Here is a 25,278-nt window from a genome sequence, read left to right on the forward strand (position 1 = left end):
AGTTAATATATATATTGCAAATTTTTGTATTTAGCTTACTTTTACGTCGTTTTTCCGTCACTTTGTTTAACCGAAACGACGAGAACGCATGGTTAATTTAGTATGTATCTTCTCTAACATCACATTTCTTCCCACTTTTGGCTAATCGCCACAATGAAGATGAATGACTACAAGCAGTATTCGAAGACGGGGTGCAGGAGGACACCCCCCTCCACACTCACACAAACACACACACTACCACCACCACAAAGAAGCACAATCTAAGTATCACCCAACCTGCCACGATACGAGACGAACTTTTTCTTCTGTTCCATCTCATTTCGAAAACATTCACTATAGCCTGACAAGTTAAGTCCCGATATGCGCAGATCGCTGCGGAGCACTTCCTATTACGTCATCCTCCCCACCACTCTTCTACTCACTGGTCTGGCGTTGAGAGTACCAGTGGTGCCAGCTCAGCAAAATTAAGCTAAAACAAATATGACGATTTTCATGGTACAGTGGCTCTCAGCGACAGACAAACCAGCAAACGAAACTGAAATTGGTGGGGAGAATAGAGTGAAAGCATTGTGAACAATTAACAAAAGGCAATTGCACTTAAAAATTCAAAGTGTACCTTAAGTGAAACAGTATTCGATTGACACGAAATTTAGAAACGCGGGGCACACCATAATACGACTTCCGACTTACCACGCAGACTTATATCCCATTGAACTTGTGTGTGTGTGGGGGGGGGGGGGGGGTCAAGGGTAAGGCAAGGGAATTCATTTCGGACTCACTGGATGCAAAGAAAGAATTGCTGGGAAAATTATTTAGTGAATATTCTGTACAGAAATGGATTAAATGTTGTGAACACGTGAAAAAATTGAAGATTCTTACTTTGAAAAAGATGGACTTAAGGACGAGCGTGTAGATGAACTGATAATTAGACTTGGTGAAGCCGATTCAGACACAGGACACAGATTCATCGATAGACACAAACTCGGATGAGTGGGAGAGTGAAACTGAAGAAGGAGAACTGGAAAACATTTAGAAGGTGAGCTCAGTTCTATCGTTTATACATTTTTCATTTTTCTATCATTTCATTTCTTACATTTCTTATGCTGGTAAGAAATATCCCTAATATAACTTAATTCATTTAAGGTTTAAAGGGAAAATATCAAAATGTATTTAGATTTTAGCATAATCAATAGGTAGCGTAGGTGAGGGGATACTAATTCATGCCTTTCACATTCAAATTTCGTTGAAAATTCTCAGACGATTTCTCTCCCTCCAGGTTTGCAACACTGCGAACTAAAGTCGCCGCAGACAATGGGGTGGGGAAATGTGATGCGAGGTGCGCAAACAATGGATTGCAACGTCTTGTTTTTAAACTTGTCAAGTTATAGTTCTTGTCCCATCTCCTTTTATGAGACGAGACGGAACATGCCTCGTCTCGTGAGCAACACTAACATTAACAATAGAAACATCCCCCTAGCTGTCCCAAAAGTCTCGAGCATACATCCCGCCATGTAAGAATTTCCAGTTCAATGAAATGTCACTCACAAGGGAACAGTCATACCCAGGTCGAGAGTCAAACCTGGAACATGCGACTTCCTCAGATAAATCATGATTTTTTTGTATAAAGCCAGTTTATTTCTGGTAATTATGAATTTGCGGTTTGGTTTGCATATATAAGCAGGATAATATTCAGTTTTTGAGGGCTCGTACCGTTAAAACGAGGAGTCAAAAATATATATATATTAATATTTAATTTGTATTTGTATTTATAATGAATGATAAGTACGGCTCGGAAGTTGAGGAAAAATCCTTTTCTTTCCTAGTGTCCGAAGACGAAGCCAAACATAATATATGTTCATTTTAGGTCATAATTTGTCCTTTTCTGCCTTTTTCGGCGTTTTTTGGCTTATTGGTCTTTTTTAGGTCTTAAGAGCTTTTTTTTGCAACTTCACCTTCTTTCGACTACATTTTTACTGCCCATTCTCAATTCGAATCATCATCAGTTCATCACCTCTTAAACGTCCTTTCTGTAGTAAAGAAATAAAAATAAAAGAAAGAAATATATTTGAACCATCCCTGAAACGAGAGAAAAACATTTTTGGACGACTGAAATAGGATCCGAACTCCTATTTCTGTAACCCTAGTGTGGTTAGGCCAAATATGATTCTTCAAATATGATTTTTCAAATTATGTTAATCTAAAAAATATGTAATGTCTGGACGAAGATGCATTTCATTCATATAGTTTTTTCGCACTGTGTGTTTCATACCACCAGAATTTTGATTTTTTTTAATCATTAAATATGTAATCAAAACTGAAGTTATTAATTAATTTGGATCACATTTATACGTCCTTTTTTCCGTTTTAGGTCCTTTTTTGGTATTTTTAGGTCTTTTTATAGGCCTTCTTTTTTGGCAATTTATAGGTCTTCAACTTACGAGCCCTAATGATAAGCCTTTGCATACCTTGTTAATTCTATATTTTTCGAGACTTGAGACGAGAACGAGAATTGCCCTCCCAAACCGAGACGGATGTTTATAAATCGAGACGAGACTGTCAATGAGACATTTACAAATAAACACGAGACAGACATTTACAACTCTCAACTAGAACGAGACCAAGGCTGCCATGTCTCGTCTCGATAGGATCCTTAGTGGTGAAGTTGTGAACGAACCAATTAATGCGTTCGGGGTAAGGAGATGAGGCGGCTTTTTTCGCAGTACAAAATTCAAAATATATCGTACCATTTCAGTATGGGATATTGTTATGAACATGGGCGTATATATATTTCACGTGGGGGGGGGGGGGGAGTGGGTGGATCAACTTTTGGTATGATTAGGGTTGCTTTATTTCGTAAGTGAAAATCCAGGACACTGCTGGCCGGAAGCTTATTGGGGAGCAGGGGGTGCTGAACCCGACAAAGTTGTGTGTATGTAGTCACGAAGTCACGCTAGTATTGATTCTTTTCTGTTCATCTTGTGTCACTGCGTTTTTAAAAACCAAATATTTTTAAGATGACTCGAGGGGGAAAAAATAACTGATTTGATAGTCTCAATGCAGCTTCTTATCGCAGAAATTCCGAAACTATCAGGAAATTGCAGACATTTGGTCTGCAGTCCCATTTGGTGTGTGGAATTACGTAATTTCCTTCCCATCCGTATCCCGTCTTACGTCTCTAATTTAAGAGAATAAAATAAGTCCGAAGAAATTTTTATGAACAAGCGGATGAACAGGTAACTCTGGCAATTTTACTGAACCAAAGATGGGTGGACCCGTTGAACCCCCCCTTAAATACGCCCTTGCTTATACACATTATTTCCTTGTAATAATTATACATAAACTAAGTATTAACATGTACTGTGCAACTGATGTATTCTTCTCAGTGTATTTTCTCTTAATTGCCCAAGAATATTTGATCATAACTTGCGCAACAGAAATGAAACACAAACTGAAATTGCTTTATGGAAAATAAAGTAAAATAGGCTTTATAAATAAAGTGAAGAAAGTGAAAATTCCTATTTTGCACTACATAGGTTACGGTAAATTTCGATAAATATAAGTTTAAAATATATATATTTTTGAAAGTTTGGTCAGCAACCAATTTTACAAGCAATATTTTTCTCATGACCTGAGAACACGCACGCAGCAGAACCCTTTCATTTATCTTGCACGTGAGCAGCATGGATATTTTAGGGAAGAATGATCATTAAAAAGCATAGCTTTCCTTTCCACTATCGCTCCTTCTTCCATTATTTAAATCTGTACAGATTTGTAAAACTGCTGCACATGTTCGCCACCGCGGGCTACCCGCAGTAAACTGGACGCTCGAAGCAGACGACAAACGAGCTCTCTCTAAGGCGTGACGTATTAACATGGCGGCGGCGTGTTTTCAGCCCAACGCTAGCCTCGCAACTTTGGAAGTCTCGTTTCTGCCTTAAACTGAACGCAGAGAAACGCGAGAACTTGCAGGGGTCATTTTTCCAGGGTGTAGTTTTTAAAATTGTTAAAAAAAAAAAATGAGTGGAAATGTCCATTGTGGCTGTACTTCGTATTAACCACAAAGTGGAGGATTTAAAATTACGTGCCTTAGGGCCGGTTGCACCATCGCCACTCAATCTGCCACTTTACAAAGTGCTGGATAACGACAGGCGGGAGATTTAGGCGGCGGTGGGTTGCACCAAGCATTTTTATCCTCGGCCTTGTAAGGTGGAACTTTCTCCTGCTTGCCGTACGACCTGGCAATAGAAACTGGAGAAAGTTGTGTTTTCGATTGTGTTTTGTTTGTTTATGACGTGCTAATGTCTGCTTGTCAATTCCAAATGCATGCTTTTTCAACTGAAATATGTTTAAAAAACTAAATATCTATTGCAATAAAATGAAACAGCTGATAGAAGTAGGTAATGCATGTGTCGTACTCTCATATAATATCAAATGTATGTTATATGATACAATATAACCCGTAATCTTTCGAAGTAGTGGGAAGCTTACAAAATTTTCAATTTATTTTTCACGTACTCCAATTAACATAATGCAATAAAGAATATTCCTCGTCTTATCTTTCAGTAAGACATACGGTCACTTTCTTAAAAATATTAAACACTACTAAACAGTGACCAAAATTTTACGAAGTCGTAACAAATGCAAGTTACGTTTATTCAATTTTTAGTGCAAGGCTGGCATATCTGAGTTTGTGTAAATATACGGAATGAGAAGAGCAATCTTCTCTTCTATTCTGCTCTTACTAATTTATCATTCGTTTCTGTTAATAATTTATCAATCCGTAACCCCTTCTTTAGCGAATAGCGAGTATAGTATTATCAACGTTGACCATCTTATAGGTTTCTTCTTTATTTATAATGCAGCTTTTGTGCAAGATTAATATTGAAAGTTGGTTGAGTAATAACGATGCAGATGAAAATTAATTTTTTGTATTCAAAACAAATTCGAATAGCACAAAAAAATTGTTAATCAACGGGTCCATGTACAAGGTAGATTTTGGGAATTACTATCATCTTAGCACAAAAGGAAGAATCAAATAGTAATGTAAAGTACCGTAGTACTGTATGTATGCATGTTTTATTCTTATTAAGAAAAAAGAAGAAGCTCCAGGCTGTATATACTTTCAGATAGGTAGTTTCGTGCAACGTTATATGCTAGTGCAATGCAAGAACGTATATATTTTTTTTTTACAAAAAAAAACACTAATATTCACCAGAAAAATATACCTTGTACATACGTACAAGCTGTGGTCCTTTTTAGACGAGCGGATAGGGACAGTATTAGCTTAAATAAACAAATTATAATTCGCCAAACCTATTTACATGCTTATTTATGCTATTATATGCCTACGTGGATAGGTTAGGCAGGCCAGGTTTGGTGTTGTTAGCATGTATTTCCCAAGGTGCTAATGCTGCCCCTAGCCGCTCGTCTTTTTAGGCCAGTTATTTTGAAAAATCAAATACAAGATCATGTGTATTGCATATGAATGTTAAAAAAACAACAGAAAAAACTTGAGTGCACGTTTTATGCATCTTCAGGCATGTAGATTCGTGCAAGGTTACAATGGTGCATTTTCTTTGTATCTACGAAACGTAACACCATTCGGAAATTGTTCCTTGTATATACGTATCAACGCCGTAAAGATACTGCTGTACCTGTCTATATTATTATTATTCTTTGCCAGTTTTAAAGTTAAAGTACAAAATCTCGCACAATGTAATTAAAAATATGTTACTTCGCATAAAACGTTTCCTCTAAGTAGTAAATACCGAAAAAAAAAACTTTGGCATTTACGTCTTATGCTCTCCCATGAATATTAGGATAGGGTTGGTTAGGTTAGGTACAAAACCAGTAGGAAATTGTTCCTTGTACATGCATGTCAACATCGTAAGGATGCTTGTTAACAGTAAACTTTTTTTTGCCAATTTTGGAAGTTAACATACAAAATCACACATATACAATGTATACGTTTCTTAAAAGATTGGTCTTACGTCTTATGTACTACTAGGTATGTAGTTTCTTGCAAGGTTATTATTGTAAATGTGTGTGTTTGTAAAAAACACACCACCATTCGGAAATTGTTCCTTGTACGTACATATGTATGAACTGGACGGTAAGAGTAGCTATTGCTAAATATTATACGTGCATTCTTTGCCAGTTGTTATTCGGAAACAACACATTACTTGTTTATTTGCAATGTTACATTCACACCAATAGTGACGGAAGTGACTCTAATAATATTACACGTGTTTTAATCTTAAGGATTAGAAATTACTAGGATTGCGAAAAAGCAACTAATGCATGGTGTACATTTCGTGTATTGCGTTTGGTTGAAAAAAATTGTTACAGCAAACACACATTCATTTATTTGGAACGGCATTTTAATACAATTTTCCAAGCATCAAACGCATTACTTTAACCTGGTTTTATTTTCTGTACCCGCATGCACTCAAATCCTACATACGAAATTACAGTGAAACTGCTAATGCTAATATCAATATACAACATTTTCGGAAAACACACGAAAATGACCACCTAATATTCATTTCTACACATATATTTACAAACGTTGCTTTATTTATTGCCGTTCCTTGGATAATTAACAAATCCTCCTTTTTTTGCTGTTATTTGGTAATGCAAAACATGCAGCAAACTTTCGCAATTTGCAACAGCTGATCGAGACTATGCCATTTTATCAACTGTAAAAGTGTAAACACAGATTATACTAGGTGCTGCACGTATCTGTTGGCTGCACAGTGTACTGCTTTTCCATGTTTATCCGGCACTTAACGCGTTAGGCGGAGCCCCGACCGCCACTTACGTTACACGGGACTTTAAGTGCTAGGTAACGTTAGGCGGACATTGAACAACCGCAAAATGATGTTAAGTGGGGGATAAGACGTTAAGCGGAGATGGTGCAACCGGCCCTAAGGAGACACGTATATAGGCATAACTTAGGGGCATGAAAAATAAGATAACTTAGGGGCACGAAAAATAAGCGCGCACGAATTTAGCGCAGTTTAGCTATAAAGTGTCTAATACAGAGGTTGATCGGGTAATATGCGACCGATATTTAAAGTGTACTTACCATATGAAAAGCAGTGCCGCTACCACCGGTTGTATTCTATGGGACCATCAGCATTATGGACTATCGCCCGACATCGCAATTTCCACTGCAACAAACTACGTTGGAGCACATTCATAGGAATTCCATCCCATTCCTCCTTACAGGCTTTCCACAGGCCAGTGAGGGTGCGGGGGAGGCGATGTGGTAGACGTTGTTTTAACAGTCCAAATGCGCAGAAATTCATTGGATTGGCATCAGGGCTTTTGACAGGAATGTCATGAAAGGGAATAACACGGATTCCTGTTTCCTGCTCCATGTCCTGATAAAATCGGACAGATGATCTAGCGGTGTGTCTGGACGCTTTTTCCACGTGGATCCGCACCTGGTTCTTGTGGACTCCACACGAGAGATGTCTGTCCGATAGATTGGGGCCATAATGGATTCCTGGAAGCAGGCAGCATTCACCTTTATTTTTTTCTCCACTTTACGTATCTCCTACTTCCCCTCGTAACCGTATCCGGCAACAATCATTATTCCCTGCTTGAAACGTTCTCGGCACTGGCGGTTAAACTCTGTACGTCCCTTGCCAGAGGTGTCACAGAGCGTAATTGCTCCAATGTTACCCTTACGCGTGAGATAAATGTAGGCCTCATCAGTAGCGTACGCAGGATTTCATCAAGGGGGGTGTTATTTCTAAAACATTTTTTAAAATTCACATTACCATTGTTTTATTATACTTTAATTACATAATAATAATCACAATTAATTAATAATACTTATAATTAATTAATTAGCTAAATTAATACTAATAATACTACTAATACCACTACTACTACTATTAAGTGGTAGAGATCTACATGAATATAGTATTTATGAAAACATTAGAACGAAATTACTTTCTAGTCATTCGATTTTTATCAAATCCTGGGAGCATTTTTTTGTTTCTTTGTTACGAAATAATTGTCTGGTCAACGAGGTGAGACATTCCAAGGGTGAAGAAGATCCATAAATACAAGAAAATATATTAAAATAAATTGAAATAATCAAAGTATGGAACTCATCCAAGGAGCTGTGGTGGTCTGGTCGGTAGAACGTCTGACAATCACGCGGGAGATCCGGATTCGATTCCCGAAATTGATTGGAATTTTTCCGGCTTCTTCCCCGCATAAATGTCCCCGATAATTCACATCTGGATTGTCTCCCTGTTCTTACCAACAAAATATTTTACAATAGTTAAGCTTCTTGTCATTTGAATAATTGTATAGTCAACAAGGCGAGACATTTTAAAGAGAGACATTCAAACGTGCTGCGGTAAACAATTCAATGGGAAGGCGAACTGGTGACTGTATTCTTGTCCGCCTAGCCTTTGTCTATACATTAGCCTCTTACAACGAACCAAGAACTTTATTTTGTTAATTCTCATTGTTCACACACAAAAAAAAATACAAGTTCGTTGAACACTAGCGTACGTAGAGGGGTGGCCGATGGTGTTCCAGCCCCTAACGAAATTTTGAGAAAATCAATTTTCAAATAAAAATCCGTTAAGAACTTTAAAAAATCAAAATGTGTAAATGCGAAATCTCTTTTAAAGTGAATCCCGATTACCATTTTTGTCTTTGAATACAATTTTAATAGACTGAAAAGCTCCAAAAATACGAAATATTTTATTATGCATCCTGCCCTCCAAAACGAAGCCATGTGCTATCCACATTTACTATTCCAGCCCCTCCCGAAAAAAAAATCCTGCGTACGGCAGTGTAATGAACATTGTTGCAACTGAGATACAAAACAACTTTTTTTCTCTTTTAAATCATAGTTACCCTAACCTAACCTCATAAACTCGTGTTTATTTTCAAGGCATCACTCTGAAAGACGCGTGTGTTTGGAATGGTGTGCTGCATGGAAATAATAATTCCAATTATTATTATTATTATTATTATTATTAGTAGTAGTAGTAGTAGTAGAAGTAGTAATAGTAATATTATTGTCCCAGATCTTTGACTGTAAAAAATTGGCCATTTAATTTTTTTTTCCACAGCATTTTTCATAATATTTCACAAGCTCAAGGGGGGGGTTTAAACCCCGCAACCCCCCCCTTGCGTACGCCACTGGGCCTCATCCAATGTGAGAACTAACTTTCATTTTTACCCCGTCAAGTGTCTTTTGTACAGTTTCCGGCAGTTTGTCTTGCGTTCTGCAATGTGACACGGGAGGAGGTTGTGAACTACGTAGTTACAAAATTATAATAATATAATTCCACTTGCTATTTACTAACAGATAATACATCTGGAAAAATCTGATAAACAAACTCTAAATCTGGATATGGACAGTATTTTATGCTTAGAACTTCCGTGGCGGCCATATTGTATTCCCGACGCCATGTACCTTCTCTTGACACATTGTCCAGCAAAATACCTAAACTGCTTTTCCGGATTCTCTGGAGTAGCGACGCGCAGAGGGGAAAGCTTGTGGGCGGGGCTAGACTAGGTGGGGAAGGGTGCGGGATGAAAGCAACGAAGTGCTGCGCGGTGTAACTGCCATAAAGCAAAAGGCTTTCTCCTGCCAATTTCTTCTTTTATTCTTAACAATGGCCAGTGTATTGTTTTACACAAATAACAAATAATATTGCACGTTTATTTGTCTTTTGATGCTACGAAGAACAGAAAAAAAATTAAAACAAATTTAAACATACATTTTCAAAAAACATGCAAATAACCACAAACTATGAAACATCATGTATCAAAATGTGTTTTAAACAAGTCTGAAAAACATGTTTCAAACACTTTGTTTTGAACATTTGTAAAAAACCAAAGCCATGTGTTTTAAACAAGTTGTTCTCGAACACATTCAACACTATGAGGCGCTCTCCTGAATGCAGAGTTCCCCTAGACTTGCGAGCTGACATGTTTACTACGGAACTACTGAACCGCGAATGAGCAGTCGAGTCGCCCCCTCCCGTGGATGCCCCTCCCCTCCGCGCGTTCATTGGACGAGGCGCACACCCTTCAACATGCGCACAGAACGCGTTCGCGTTATCTTACTCCAGAGAATCCGGGAAAGGAATATAGTATTATACTTATGATTGCATGCCTCAAAATAAAGGCATCCTCTATACACATGTCTTCCCTTCATTCAAAAACCCACCGAACCTATAAATGGTGAAAATGACTTCTGAAGGAGATAAGGAGACATGGTCGAGTTTCTTTGTTAATATCTTGAGAGGCAGTCATCTTTAATGTATAACGTCCACAATAGTAGGCTTCAACAAAGTATCACAGGCAGTAATTGTTTGCCATTTATATGCCTGTATGTCAAGTAAAGTGTAAAATATGTATTGCTTAGAATCCTTGCAGAAAAGGGTAGGGAATTCTTTCACTGGATATATCTTCATATCAGTGCAAGATATGAAGAACACTGTAAGAATATTATTATTTTTGTTCCGTTTTCAATTCTGAAGATAATATGTCTCTATGCAAAATTGTCAAAATCCAATTTTAGAGGAGTTACGATCGATTTCATTTGTTGGTGCATGGTGAAGCGGCGGCCATCTTAAATTTATGGGGCCCTAGAAAACTTGGCCCCGGTATGCCAATGTCGGCCCAAGATGTTTTCCTTTCTTTAGGCATGCCCTAAAAGGATCAAAAGAGAGAACTCGTTCACCTCAACATTTCTGCGCGTGTTATGGCCAGGGACTGGATTATATCTTCGCGATCAGACAAAATTAGAATAAAAGCGAAGTAAACCAAAGGAAATCAATCAATCAACATACCCTGTCAAATATTCAAACTAACAGTTATTGACAAACAAGTTGATTTATGCTAGTTTACCATGTCATTGGTTAAGTATGGTTGATGTCTCACTATAGATTTTCAAGAATAACAATGCCTTTAATTGCTTACATTGTAAAAAGGAAGAGAGAGTTCATTATTCACTTCGCTGACAAACTGCCACATTAAAAAAAAAATGCTGCCGATAATGTGATACATCGATTTCCTTGATATGACGTAGCATTTTTCATTCCTTGTCAGAAATAATACATCATGAATACGAAAAAACATTACGTTCCATTAATAAAGATGAAAGAGTGGCAAGTTTTTTTTACCATGTCCTTGTTCCACAACAACTGCCATGTTTTATTTAATAACGAAACGATCATTCAAGTAAGACATCATTTGAGTTACAGAAGACTTGCGATAGTTCTGCATGATAACAGCTTACAGGTTAATCAACATTGAACTTGTGCAGGCAAGACAATTGCAAGGATTTCAACATGTCTGCATACAAACTCCAGAAGAATGATTTTGAATCTCGTTATTTCGTTTTCATATTTTATTTGTTCAAAGTATCAGGAATTCTTCCTTTGAACAGGGTTAGGATCGATAAGCGTTTTCGTTATTCTGCCTCAAGATTTGGTAAATTGTACGCCTTACTTCTCTTTGTATGTCTTGCTTCTCCTGTAGTTCATAACATAGTAAGAACGTCTACAGACATTTCAGACGAGACACAAATATCGCATTCAGAATCCATTATTGCTGCAGTGGTGGTCTCGGTCAACTATCTTTCAGTCTTGTTATCAGCGTCTGGTACATTGGTGTTTTCGCTTTGTTATTCGCAAGAACTTTCTTCCATTTTTGACACGTTGTTCAGCCGAGGAAAGGAGCTGTGTTTAAAACACAAATGGTGCAAGGATCATGCCCATCGCATCGTATGGCAAGCAGTGTTTGTGATTTGTTTCACTCTTTTGTTAAGTGTACTTGAGTACATTGCTTATATTTCTGACTCTCATACTGTAGGTATGTGTATCAGCTTGGTATGCTACTATGTCTTCAACCTCCAAACCATGTTGTTCGAGCTTCTGTTCATCAATGTATTACTGGTAACTAAAAATTGCTTCTCCAAAATCAATTTGCAGTTGTCGAAATTAAACATATCGAACCTGCTGAGAGTGTCTAAGAACAGGCAACGTAGAAATGGAGTATTTTATAGGAAACATCTACCAACATCTCCCATTTTTACTGTCGATGCAGTTGATGCAGAAGTGCATACCAAACTGCAACAGCTCAGAGGTATACACGACGAGCTATGCGAGGTAGTAGCCCATATAATGCTGCAACAAATGTAACGCTTCTGTCTCATGACGGAAATATTCTGCCTAACATTATGTTACCTCTTCTATGCATTCTACGTCATCATCAAACTCCACCCACTGGACGACCAGCAGATCATAGCTTTGAGTGTCGTGTGGTTGCTTGTGTACATTGGGAGGTTAACAGCGATAGCAACTGTCTGTTCTTTGACAACAACCGAGGTGCGTATGTTCATTATTTCTGAATATTGGTATTCCAACAGTTTTCACTGTCAACGTTTGTTGCTAGTGCACATATATATTAATAAAGATTTAGTAATATCCCACGTATTGCATTCACACAACATACCAGACACTCATATTTTACATACATAAATACGTACATGCACCCACCCATATCTATATATCTATCTATACACTCCCACATACGTATAAATGTAAATGCCTGTCCCGTTCTCCTCTCGAGACTCCAAGTGTACGTATAGGATGAGTAACATATGTAACGTGCCATCGCGAAAATAAAAATTATTAAGCTTTCTGTGTTTCACACTTCGTTTCAACGCTACGAGCCCTCGAGAAAGTGTAATTTTAACCACGCAGCTAGGCTCGCACTTGCCCCAAACGGGTTGATTTTTTAATTTCTGTCAACAAAATATATGACTTATGTGCAAAATCTGGTAGATGTCCGCTTGGTATGTCTGAGAAGTCGCACACCAAATAAAATAAGGTTTGGGTCAATTTTTCAAACAAGTCACCGAACTTTCGAAGCGAAATGAGATTATCAAACACAGTGTCTCGGTCTGGTTTCAAATTTCGGTACGACCTTTTCGATGGGGTTGCCTTGTCATCAAGGAGTCCCGGGTTCGATACCCGGTGAAGGCACAAGTGGTTCGGATCCATTTTAAACTCTAGGCCAAGTCTCGATTAGTTACTGTGCATAAAGTGGACTTGAAAGCAAACAAAGATTGAATTTCGGTAAAATCCTCTGACTTCACCCCGCCTAAGTTTCTTCTTGCAGTATAGTGCTCTCATAAGAATGAAGAAACAGATACCAGTGGTAACCAGGCATCTATGCCTCCAGGTTGCCTAAATGCAGGATAAATGTCGTTTTCGTGATCGCTCGTAAAATCAAGACGAGAATTGAAGAGAAACAGGAATGGACCAAATTAATCCTGCAATTTCGACGTGTCTTGTTGTTGTATATCTAAGGTAGAATTCCATCAGAGAATTTGCCTTCCGTATACCAATAAAGAAAATCCATGAATTCAACCGCTGCATATCCGAGTTGTAATATGTAATTTCTTTTGTTGTTTCAGGCAGAAAGGACCGGGGTACTGGTGCACAGGCTCATGAAGAGAGATACTACCCAGGACATCAAGGAAGAAGTAAGTAGCCTAGTTATTCAACTAGATTGAAAGAAAATATAATTTTCTGATTATTTGAAGTTTATATATTTGGCAATCCCATATGAGTATGTAACACTTAACAATAGCTTCAAGTCTTCTCCGTTATTATTCCATAATCCTTTTGTCATTCATCCTCATTGTCGCGATTGATCCAAGAAGTAGATAAACGGAACAGCAGCTGATAAAATTAGCTTTAAAGCATTTTGATGCACCAAAGGCACATTGTTAGCATTTTATGTACTCTAATGTGTTATTGAGGTCAAAATGCATATTTTTTGTCAGTTGATACATATTGTGTTCAATAAATTTTTCTCCTAGGATGTTAAAATTAAGAAGTAAATTTAGGAAATTGCTTCATTTTTTGATAACTACAAACGCATTCGCTCTATAAAACATAGCTCTAGCTAGACAATAATCAATTTTAAATAACACTGTTCTACAAAATAAACTTTTTAATTTTTTCTGGAGGGAAAAGTTGTGTTTGCTATTGCAAATTTTCCGCTGATTTAAAATCTGTATTTAGATTTTCTCTGTCAGGGATAGTTTACGAGTAATCATGATTTTAATTTTATCTAAAATTCTTGTAATTTAAGGTGAATACTGAGTGAACTCATGGAATTATTTAATCATCCTTTCTCGAAACCTAGTATATTATGTTTAAAAGTTATAAATGTGACATGTGACACAATATTCGCACACAGAATTGTTATATAATACTTATTTTCAAGAAATATAATACAATTTTTGCAATTCATATTGCATATAACATTATATCCATGCTCTTTTTTTCCTTTGTCTGTTAGAAATGCTTCAAACTCTGGATTTGCTGAAGTTCTCTAATTTGAGGTCCGACAAAGTACCTCTCTTTCGCTTTGCTGGTGAAAGACAAGGCAATTTGTTTGATTACACTTAAATAATTTTTCTCCCACTTGTCAATTTCGTTGACACCAATTCCTTTTGTGTAGTGGTTCTTCTGTCACGGATATACCACTTGCAAAGGAAGCAGGTATACTTTGTGTAGCCATGTTGAATTCCCAATATCATTGCAACTATCTTGAAGTCGACTTATGCTCGTTATATTCCATGGATTTCTTCTAATATCTCTGGACCTAAAGGAAATCGATAAGGATGGAAAATATTGGATAGATCTTGCTTAGGATAGGGACAGATGGAAGGCTTGTGTTACTGCAGCCATAAGCCTTTGTGCTTAAGAAGCTAGAGAGTTAGTTATCTTCTAATATCTCACAGGTTTATTTGTGACATCAGAAGAACATATGAACGTTCATTAAACCACTATCGTCGTTGCGATCAGTCAGTAGGTGATCAGTTTCAAAATAGGCACGTTTGCCTAAATTTAGTAACGTTTGTGCTGTGGTGGAGATTATATTGTTCGATTCCAAGGTAATGTTTGTAGTACTTCTTCATGATAGATCGAATCCTCTTCTTCTGCCTTGCAAAGGCCAACTCTCCACTCCACAGACGTACCAGAAGCTACGTGGTTGATTTCGACAGGCAAAGTATATCAACTTAAACAAAAGCTGCAAACTCAATGCTTAGTATTTTGACAATAACTTGCAGGTACATCATGTAGCTTAGTAACAGAACTGCCAACACATGAAACAGAAGCTCAGAAGCAGATGTTGCTAACTGCTCATATGACAATTCCCTGCATTTATCACGAACGTTGAATCTGACTAAAGTGAGACTAATTTCCTTATAACTAAAAAACTGTCACTGATAGCGAAATTCAAATTACGGATTTGAATTTCCCATAACAAATTCCTTCAGAAAAACGTGTTTTCACATAAGTGTAAAACAGTGTAATTGATAATTATCAATAAGAAACTAATATATCCATCAGATACAGTAGTCTGTTTATATGAAAGGACTTCAAAATCAGACAAGCTGATACAAATCAGATAGTGTATATCGCATTGCACCGTCTAACATTTAGGTCTAGTCAGGAGTTATGGTAGCCTTTAGTGTACTTATCCTTCACTTAATAATGTGCACCCATTAATTAGAACTTAACAGATTCTCCGTTTTGTTTCCAGCTTCAGTTTTTTGCATCGCAGCTTTTACACAAGAAAGCTGAATTCACAGCCTGTGGACTGTTTCCAATAAATTTGTCCCTGATTCACTCAGTGAGTACACTGTGAACACTAATCTTAAATGTGTGTTTAATATTATAACAACTTGTATTTAATGGTCATTCTCTGTGTTCGAGAAATACATGAGGATTTGTTTTTTTTAGTGAAGTTTACTTTATGCACAGGAAAATGTAGACTTCATATACAGTTGAAAGTATTATCTGCGTTGTTTTGTGCGCTCACTGGGAATCGAACTCGATATTCCTTAACTAGAAAAGTATATGAACACTTGGTGTAGAAAAGCAAGGACTAATAGTGGCGAAGTGGTTAGCATACCGTGCTACGATGCCAGGTTCGAATCTTGGTCTGGGCATGGGTGTTCCTTCTGAGTGTCCCTTCATCAATTTCATCATATCATCTGTCATCTTCGCAACTAGACAAAAGAGGCAGAAAAGAGAAAGCAAAATCAGAGAAATCAATCAATTATGATAGGCTATCCGCAAATCAAAAGATGTTGAAGATTAAAATTTTCTCTTCTACTTATGCATGCCAATCCACAATCCACAATTAATTAGATAGAAGACGTTTTGAAGATTAAAATTTTCTCTTGTACTTATACATGCCAATCCACAAATTATTAGAAAGAAGACGTTTTGAAGATTAAAATTTTCTCTTGTACTTATACATGCCAATCCACAATTTATTAGAGTGAAGAATTTGTGTAGATTAATTTTTCTCTTATGCTCTCATACCAATCCACAATTTATTAGAAAGAAGACGTTTTGAAGATTAAAATTTTCTCTTGTACTTATACATACCAATCCACAATTTATTAGAAAGAAGACGTTTTGAAGATTACAATTTTCTCTTGTACTTATACATTGCAATCCACAATTTAGTATTAGAAAGAAGACGTTTTGAAGATTAAAATTGTCTCTTGTACTTATGCATGCGTTCAGTGTTTTTTTTATTAAAATTAGGGCTGAGCCGATACCGATGCCGTTGTATTCAAAATTTATTTTTATTTTGCATCGATTTTCCACGAAAAACTATATTTTGTGATTACATAATATATATTTTAATATTGGGATGTAATTTTTAAATACTCTAAAGCAAATGTCTTGGTAAATTGATACATAAAATTAGAGAAGAATATTTACACACCAATTTGACCAATATTTTGAACAAATTTTAAGTATTGCAATTTTCAAGCATCGCTATTGGTGTGAATTGGCATCGGTTTCAAGTGGTATCGGATCAGCCCTAATTAAAATCTAATAATTATTTATGGGGCTCCATATGCGTGGGTCCCTTCGGAATGATGTCACGTGGAGATCTTTGATTTTTCTTAAGAACAGTGAGATTTTGATAGTTTTATCCTACAATAAATAGTTCATTTTTCTTATGTGTGTTAACATGGTATGACTTATGTTTGGAAAAACCTTAATTTGAAATATTGACACCCTAGAAGAGTGAAAATGTTTTCAAGAACTTGATTGATTGATTGATTTAGTTTATTTTACTTCGCGTTTTGTGCCTCTTGGCTAATTTGCGAAGATGGGGATGAGTGATGAAATGATGAAATTGATGAATGGACATTCACAAACAACCAAGCCCGACCGGGATTCGAACCCGGGACCCTTGGCGTCGTAGCGCGATGTGCTAACCACTCGGCCACAGGGTCGGGCATTTTTCAAGAACTCTCATCTATGTCACCTAGAAATTCCTGAATTTCGATAACATCTATATAATGTAAAGGTATTCCACCTTAGTGTAATGTATAGTTAGTGAACTTTACATATCAGTATTGTAGATATACCGATATCTTCTTGTGGACCATTTGATGGTTTGTCTTTTCTCGTAGGTTTTAGCTTCAGTGACGACATACCTTGTCATCTTGATCCAGTTTCAGTCTTCAAGCAATCAACAATTGAAAATAGAAACTACAGAAACACCTCTAGAATACAGCTCAGATATATCTGAGCCACTTTCTCTGCTGCCTTAACAGTTTGTGGAGTATTGCAGTAGATGTGCTTTAAATTATTACAAGTTCCATTTTTAGTGTATTAAACGTCAGTAATTATATACTTTAGACTTAAAGTAAAATTCCAGTTTCAACGCTTGTTTTACTGATAATTCCTTTCTTGTTATTTTTTGTTATTGGCTTATATGGGCTCATGGGACCAGAACCCACCCAATAACTTTTCTTGTTACTATTATTATTTTATTATAATTGTTATTGTGATTCGTGATGGAGTGGAGATCTTTGAAAGAAATAAGTAAGGGTACGTTGTTGCTGTGTGACAATATCACAACAATAGATTAAATTAAATACCAAACATTATCGAGAAGGAATTCTCAAGACATTATACTAAAATATTAACATTATAATAAGTGTCCTTGCATAGCCATTTCAGTCTTCAAACTGCTTCCAACACGGCTTCCGCTTACTTTTCAATAAAATCTAAGTTATGTGCTGTTCAATTTACGGTGCTAGCATGTCTCACTACTACACAAAACAATCCTACAGAAGTTTATTTTTCCTAGAGGTCTGAGACTCACCAAAAGCCATATAATACTAACTATCCTCATCGTTGCAATGTAAAAAAAAACATAAGTGTCTGTATTGTAAGTAGAAGAGCCAAAAAATCGCATGTCACAGCTTTTGATGTAATCTGTGAAAAGCATAACAAGAGCAAGGATAATGTCGAAAATAAACTTGTAGAAGGCGAGGCTTGCATTATGAAGCCTCGAGGATGGCAGTTTCTAATTAGCTCCGTATTAACCAACTAATTCTCTTGCCTTCTTAAACCCGAAGGTTTAGCAACAAAAGTCTTCCATCTCTCATTTTGTATTTAATTCTGTGCAAATCACATGCCTAGAAACTTGCATGTATCACCCTCACTGTTTATTCAGCTTTTGACGTTAACTATTAATCATGCATTTTTATTGCATGTTTCCCATGTCAACACAAAATATATATTTTCTCTTGTATTAATTTTAACTATGAGGATGAGAATTTAAGAAAGAGTAGAGAGAGAGAGAGAGAGGAAAGAGAATACCATAACAAATAGCTTCTAAAATTTTAAGATATATCCTACCATATTCTACATATTCAACGAATTCATTTGATTACAATGCAACAACATTTTATTATTACGTCATATGTTTCAATATTTTCATAGTCATCCAAACGTTTGGCAAAACATTTTTTTAGTTACGAAGATAGGAAGAGAAAAAAAGTAGTTGAATAATTTCGAGAAGTATTTCTTAATAGGAGACAGTGATTTTATTTTTTTATTTCTTTCTTTCGTGTAACCACTATGTTATCGATGGGAACAAAGCAAGACCAACATTACCACTATGTTATTGTGTTGAAGAGAGTCTTTCCATTATCAATTGTGTCCACACACAAAAACTTAGTGTCTGTCTGCATCCATACCTAGATCAAAAGATTCGAACCATGTCTCAACACCTTGCAACTTATTTAATTATTTACACTTGTGCTTGTATTAGCTCTCTTCGGGTTTAAGAAGTCTAGAGAGTTAGTTAGTTAGTTGTTTTCCACTGCACTATTTGAATTTTGAATAAGCCCATGTTAGTTATAAACGCATCGTTGACATCCCGTCTGATCATATATGTGTTTATGTTGAAGCTTCGTATCTGCGTGCAACATTTATTTTCTTATTTTTCTTGTTATCTGCTTTCTATATAGAATATTAGAAACAAAACATTTCCATTAACAGTATTTCATGTTATGCAAAACATTTAAGTTTATACACCATCAGAAGTGTGATTGCAACAACGTTACCACTACGTCATCCGACAAAAGGCCAGAATCGGTATTGTTATATTTTATTGCTCAGGTCATTTCTTTTTTTAATATGTACAGCTATAGGTGAACATAGTAACTTAAGCCCTCAGAGTCGTAAACCAACAAGGGGGCCTCACCATGGCGTAGTGGTAGCGTCATTGCCTTGTAATCAAGGGGTCCCGGGTTCGATACCCGGTGGAGGCACAAGTGGTTCGGATCCCACTTTAAACTGTAGGTCCAGTCCCGATTAGTCTTACTGTGCATTAAGTGGACTTAAAACAGCAAATCAAACCAAATCGTAAACCAACAAAAGTACACCTCTGTTAACTGCCTTGTGTGCGGGGTAGGGGGGACAATTGTAGCTGTTGGTGCAATACACTTTGAAGTTTTGTTTTCTAAGTGCCACACATCAATTTCATCATAATTATGATTATTCATCCTCATCGTTGCCATTAGCCAAAATTGCCTCTTCTTTTTTACAAATTTTCGTGATGATATCCGTACACCCTGGGCCTTAGCAGATTAACAGATATCGTCTGAAGTTTGAACTCGTGACCCCTCCCAATACTGTATCAAGCTTATTTGTGATTGTTCTCCTCAATTATTCAAAGTATCTCACTGTCATATTCAAATACACACAAATGAAGGGAGTTCATATCACATTAGTGATTTTAAATTGTATTCTTGTGGCCATGCACACACTTTCTAACATTGTTGCCTGATATTAAATTAAGCTATGCTTAATAAAAAGAAACATCCATTCATTGCCAAATTGTACACCTGTATAGGTCGAATTTCATAAGCCTCGTCTATCTCATTCTAGAGACTGCATATTTTGTATACAGTTTATAGTGTCCGCACAACACAGGTTATAACTCATTATTAAGTCTGTTAAAAAAAATCCTCAGTCCATATGAGAATTCTTGCTGTGAAATTTTTATGATGTTTAACCTAAACAGGATTCGAATCCCTGAGGGAATCAAGAACTGAGATTTTGCATTATTCCACATTAGCAAAATCTTTATATTTATAACCTCAATTTACTGATCGGGAAATTCCCTTAGTCAACCAATCAGCACATTCACATAACCTCCTATAAAGAAAGGGGGTAGGGCATGACGTTCCTGAGCTAGTATTATTGATGTGACATTCTTAACAGGTTAATGCCCACACATAGCTGTAAAGAGAAGGGCATAACATTCGCGAGACAGTATTATCGATGTAACATTCTTAACGGGTCAATGCCTAAATGTTTACACACATACATAAGCGCATCAATCTCTACACACATACATTCACACACACACATACACACAGGAATATTTAGAATGGAAAGAATTCTCAGGAAATTCCTCTTAGCCAAGTAAGTTACATGCCCCTCTCTCTTTTCTTTTATAGAGTAAAAAGAAGGTCATGACATTCCCAAGCTAGTATTATTGACGTGACATTCTTAACAGGTCGACGTCACATCTACACACAAGCACGCACACTCGAGGAATGTTTGGAATGCAAGACTATTGATTTGTCTGAGTAAAAACAACTAGGTTACATGAGAATTCTTGCCAACATTTCTGTGTTGCAGAAGTTTCTTTGGAAAAATAATTGCAATTAAGAAATTATTAGCCCCGTCTAGTTAGCTACACTTTTAGACAGATGGTGGAGTGCAGGTGCATCCCAGCGCCAGGCAAGTGTAGTAGAACTGTGTTGTTGGAACTTCTGCAACTATAAAAGAATTTTTATAGAATAAAATTGGAATTTAAGCTCTTGCGTAAAACAAATTTTCAGTTTTTACACTTGGAAAATCAGCTAAAATCATGATTTTCAGTTAAATTACACTAAGAGAGCTCACTATGAAATTGTTAGGTTTGGGGGGGGGGTGTTTGCTCGTACCCCTATCTGACTACTAATTTTCTCAGGGGAAAAATACAAAACACACAATCAAGTCAAAATTCAATCTGTGTAAAAAACAACTTGAATCACTTTCAAAATAAAATAATTGTAGCTATTACGATAAAATTTTCAGCTATGTTATTTATACAGAATATCCAGAGACAACAAGTAACGTCCGATCTATCAAAACGCAAGCTGATCGAAATTACTATGAGCTATGTAGCTTTTAAAATAAATTGAATACTTAACTTTTAATGAAAGAAATTATGAGCAGCACGGCAACAACACGTCCGCACTCTTCAAATACTCTTACGATACTGACTGACCTGTAATGCTTTCGCATTTAAGTAACCTAAGCGCGGACCGCGTTGAAAACATCAGAAACAGTGAGCCAATCAGAAAACAACACGTCATCGCATTACGTCATAATCCAACCAATCAGAAAATACCACGTCATCGCATTACGTCATAATCCAGCCAAGTAGACCAGAAGTAAATTTGTGTGGGTGTGCGTGGGTGTATACTTAAAAAAAAAAGCTGAAAAAAAACTCACAGACCGGAAGTAGACCGGAAGTGGACAGAAAGTAAATAGGTGTAGGTGTGCATGGGTGTAGACGTGCGTGGGTGTAGGTGTTACGTACTTTAACTCGTAAGAAATTATGACATTCGTACGAAGTACGAGATGAAAAAACACAGATTTTCAATAGTATAAAATCAACAAAAACATCATCAAAATAGGTTTTCCATTGTGCTTAAATTAATAAAAACAATAGGCCTCGTACCACTCGTACGAAGTATGAGATGAAAAATCACAGATTTGCAATAGTATAATATCGACAAAAACATCGTCAAAATAGGTTTTCTATTGTGCTTAAATTAATAAAAATAATAGGCCTCGTACCAAGTATGGCTTAGAAACATCTAAACTACTCTGCTTATGAACATTAGACTTTTACTGTGCATAGGACCAGCGCTTGAAGTGGTAAATATTAGCTTGGGGGATACTCCTATTGTTTGACATGGTGACAGTGAGAATGTTTGAGGATGTTTTGCAAACATTTTGCCATCTTCCCTCACTTCAAGCACTCTATAGGACAATAGAAAGGTATACTCCGCATAGCTATAAGCGTTGTAAAGTGAATCATTCAAGTATAAGTCAAACTGCAAACAAAAATTAATAATAACAAGCTGAGTCACATGAGTGAATGAGGATATATATATATATATATATATAATAAATTGGAGGTCCTGGAGCCTCTTATTATCTGTACATAGTGTCTAACAGTAAGTCATCATTAACACAATAATAATAATAAAAATAATAATAATAATAATAATACGTATAATTTGGGGCCTAATGTAAGGGGGAAGCAGAATCAAAAGGTTTTCAAGGCCATAAAAATATCATCCAGGACTATTTTGATCAATAACTCTTACATTTAAAAGATCATAACAATTACTTGTTACTCAGATTCCAGGATGTTAACAAAAGTGCCATTAATTTGTAAACTTTCATAAACCTGAAAATTTTGGTGGGGGACGTTCCCACTCCAAGTTAGACCTATGATAATAAATTTACCATTGCACCGTATCTACAGTACATCACAGGTATGATATTATTGTAGTGTTCTCGACACCCTCGGTTGTTGTTGTTGATCCACTGAACAACTGATTAAGTGTTCCAATCGGCGCTGGAACACATTCCGATTCCTTTTCACTCTGTTGGAATTGTATGAGAATGACTAGATAGGTTGACACGGCAACAATGATCTGGAAGAGTGAGGAGAAAGTACCTATAATGTCATTCAAGAACACATACTATTTATAACACACAGTTTTGTCTATTAAATGTAGTGTTCGAAGGATGAAACCACCATATATACCACCATAATATTTATTATTATTAGTAGTATTATTCAGCAGTAGGCCTAATTTGTAATATTTTGAACGTAATAGTAAGGTAGAAAATTCACAATGATAATACTGGAATGTCAATGTTATTTTCCTATTACATGCAGTCACCAATATCATCTGTACATTGAGATTTCTTTCATTTTTCTTTTATTGTAATATAATCGCGTGGATTGTTATTCATATTGTCCTACAATTATACACTGTGGCGGCGATTGGGTTCCAAAACTAGGGGGCAAGATGCCAAAACTGGAGAGCAAGGACAGTTTATTTTTCATGTTTATTTTTTTTTATTATCATTTTTATTATTTATGTCACACCTTTGACTTCCATTACGAAGGTCATTATGCATAATTTCCCTTTCTACAATTACTTGATAAGTGTCTATTACATGTGTAACTGGTCATGGACGTCCGCAGGATTTTTTCCAGGGAGGGGCAAGGAAGGTATTTTTTTCCAGGGGGGCAACATGGTATATTTTCCCTAATAATAGTGTTCATCCCTCAAAAAACATTGCTTAAATTTGAATTTATCATGTTTGTGTAATAATTAACACACGTTGTTGTGTCTGAAATTAAATTATATGTGTGAAATATGTAATTTTTGGTTGGCTTTCGTTTTCCAGAGGGGGGCCACAGCCCCCCCTTGCCCCCCTTCCGGACGCCCATATAACTGGTGTAAATGATATCGTTCAGGAAGAAATCGAAACATTTCCCACAGACTGAGTTTCAAAATTTGCTAGGAGCCACCTCATTACAACAACATTTAAAATTATTACATTTACAATATATATAATTTTAAAGTGCGGAGTACGTATTATTTGAGAATATATTCTAACGATAACTCCATACATACAAGTTTCCGTGCTCTAAAAAACTGCTGATAATGTCTTAAGAACAATTAATCTCTATAAGTGTGGAGGGGGGAGGATTCGAAGAGGTAGTCACGGATATTGGACACACTATGTCATTAAAAATGTTGATATTGTATAAACATAAACTTACTGAGTGAAACAGAGGCAGATCCACAGTGAAAAGTCCACATGCTGTAAATTTCATCTGTCTGTCAGCTGCTTGTGATGCAAACAGTTGTAGCTAACGATATGTGAAAGAGAAGAAGCAAGACATTTAATTATTATAGTTCTTTTATTAAAATTTTCCAGATCAATCACTCTATTTCTGATCAGAAAGCGTACTTTTTCTCTGATTATAATACACAAATTTGTACTAACCTTCCATATTTGAAATGTAGGTAACAATACAATTATTAATCAATATTCTATTTCACAAACAGTTATGCAAATTGCTTATTATTTATTAGTATGCCTTCGAAATAGACCAAATAACTGTTCGTATAGAGTTGGATGCATTACCAGGTAAATTGTACTGTACATCGCCATGTTGATTAGCTTTGTTTTACATAATGAAACAAAAATACACATAGTAGGAGGGAAATCTCTATAACGCATCAATAAAATTTCATTTCTAAAAAAAACTCAGGATATACGAGAAAAATCACTGCAAATACTGATGGCATGCCAATAACTTGAATTTATGATGCCAATAATTGGGAGAATTGTGTCATTAATTGGGATTTACTTATGTTATTGTTATTTCATTCCTAAAAGCACAAGTAAGGGAAGAAAACAACACAAATAAAGGAAGAAAATTGGATTTTTTTTAAATTGTGTGCTTAAAGTGCCAATAACTAGATCGTTTATCCTAGTACCGTTATTACAAGTTGAGAAATAGAATAACTTTGAAACTGAAATGTAGCTATCATATTATTGCCTCATTTCTTAGAACTGTAAATTACTATATGTGAATGATTTTTTAAAAACTTAGTCATATTTTATGCTTTCAGTGATCTTGTAACCCTGGTCAAGATATTCGGACAATGGTTACCTTTTCCTTCACAGATGATTCCATTTTCGTTCTCAACGTTTTGAGACTCAAGATTCCAATTCGTCTTGCCTGAAAAGAGATTGAATGTTTCTCACTGAAAAGTACACTCAA

General features: G+C 36.2%; 1 protein-coding gene across 1 annotated transcript in view; it reads left to right on the plus strand.

The window, feature by feature from the left end:
* The window catches only part of LOC145981772 (putative gustatory receptor 28b), a 202,617-nt gene that overhangs the window by 97,281 nt on the left and 80,058 nt on the right, over positions 1 to 25,278 (plus strand). The window contains exon 3 of the mRNA XM_083115188.1: positions 13,469 to 13,537. Within this exon, the coding sequence (XP_082971314.1) occupies positions 13,469 to 13,537 (69 nt within the window). The remainder of the gene's footprint in view (positions 1 to 13,468; positions 13,538 to 25,278) is intronic.

The sequence above is a fragment of the Lepisma saccharinum genome, chromosome 30 (genome assembly GCF_977018435.1).
Source record: "Lepisma saccharinum chromosome 30, izLepSacc3.1, whole genome shotgun sequence".
Classification (NCBI taxonomy): Eukaryota; Metazoa; Arthropoda; class Insecta; order Zygentoma; family Lepismatidae; genus Lepisma; species Lepisma saccharinum.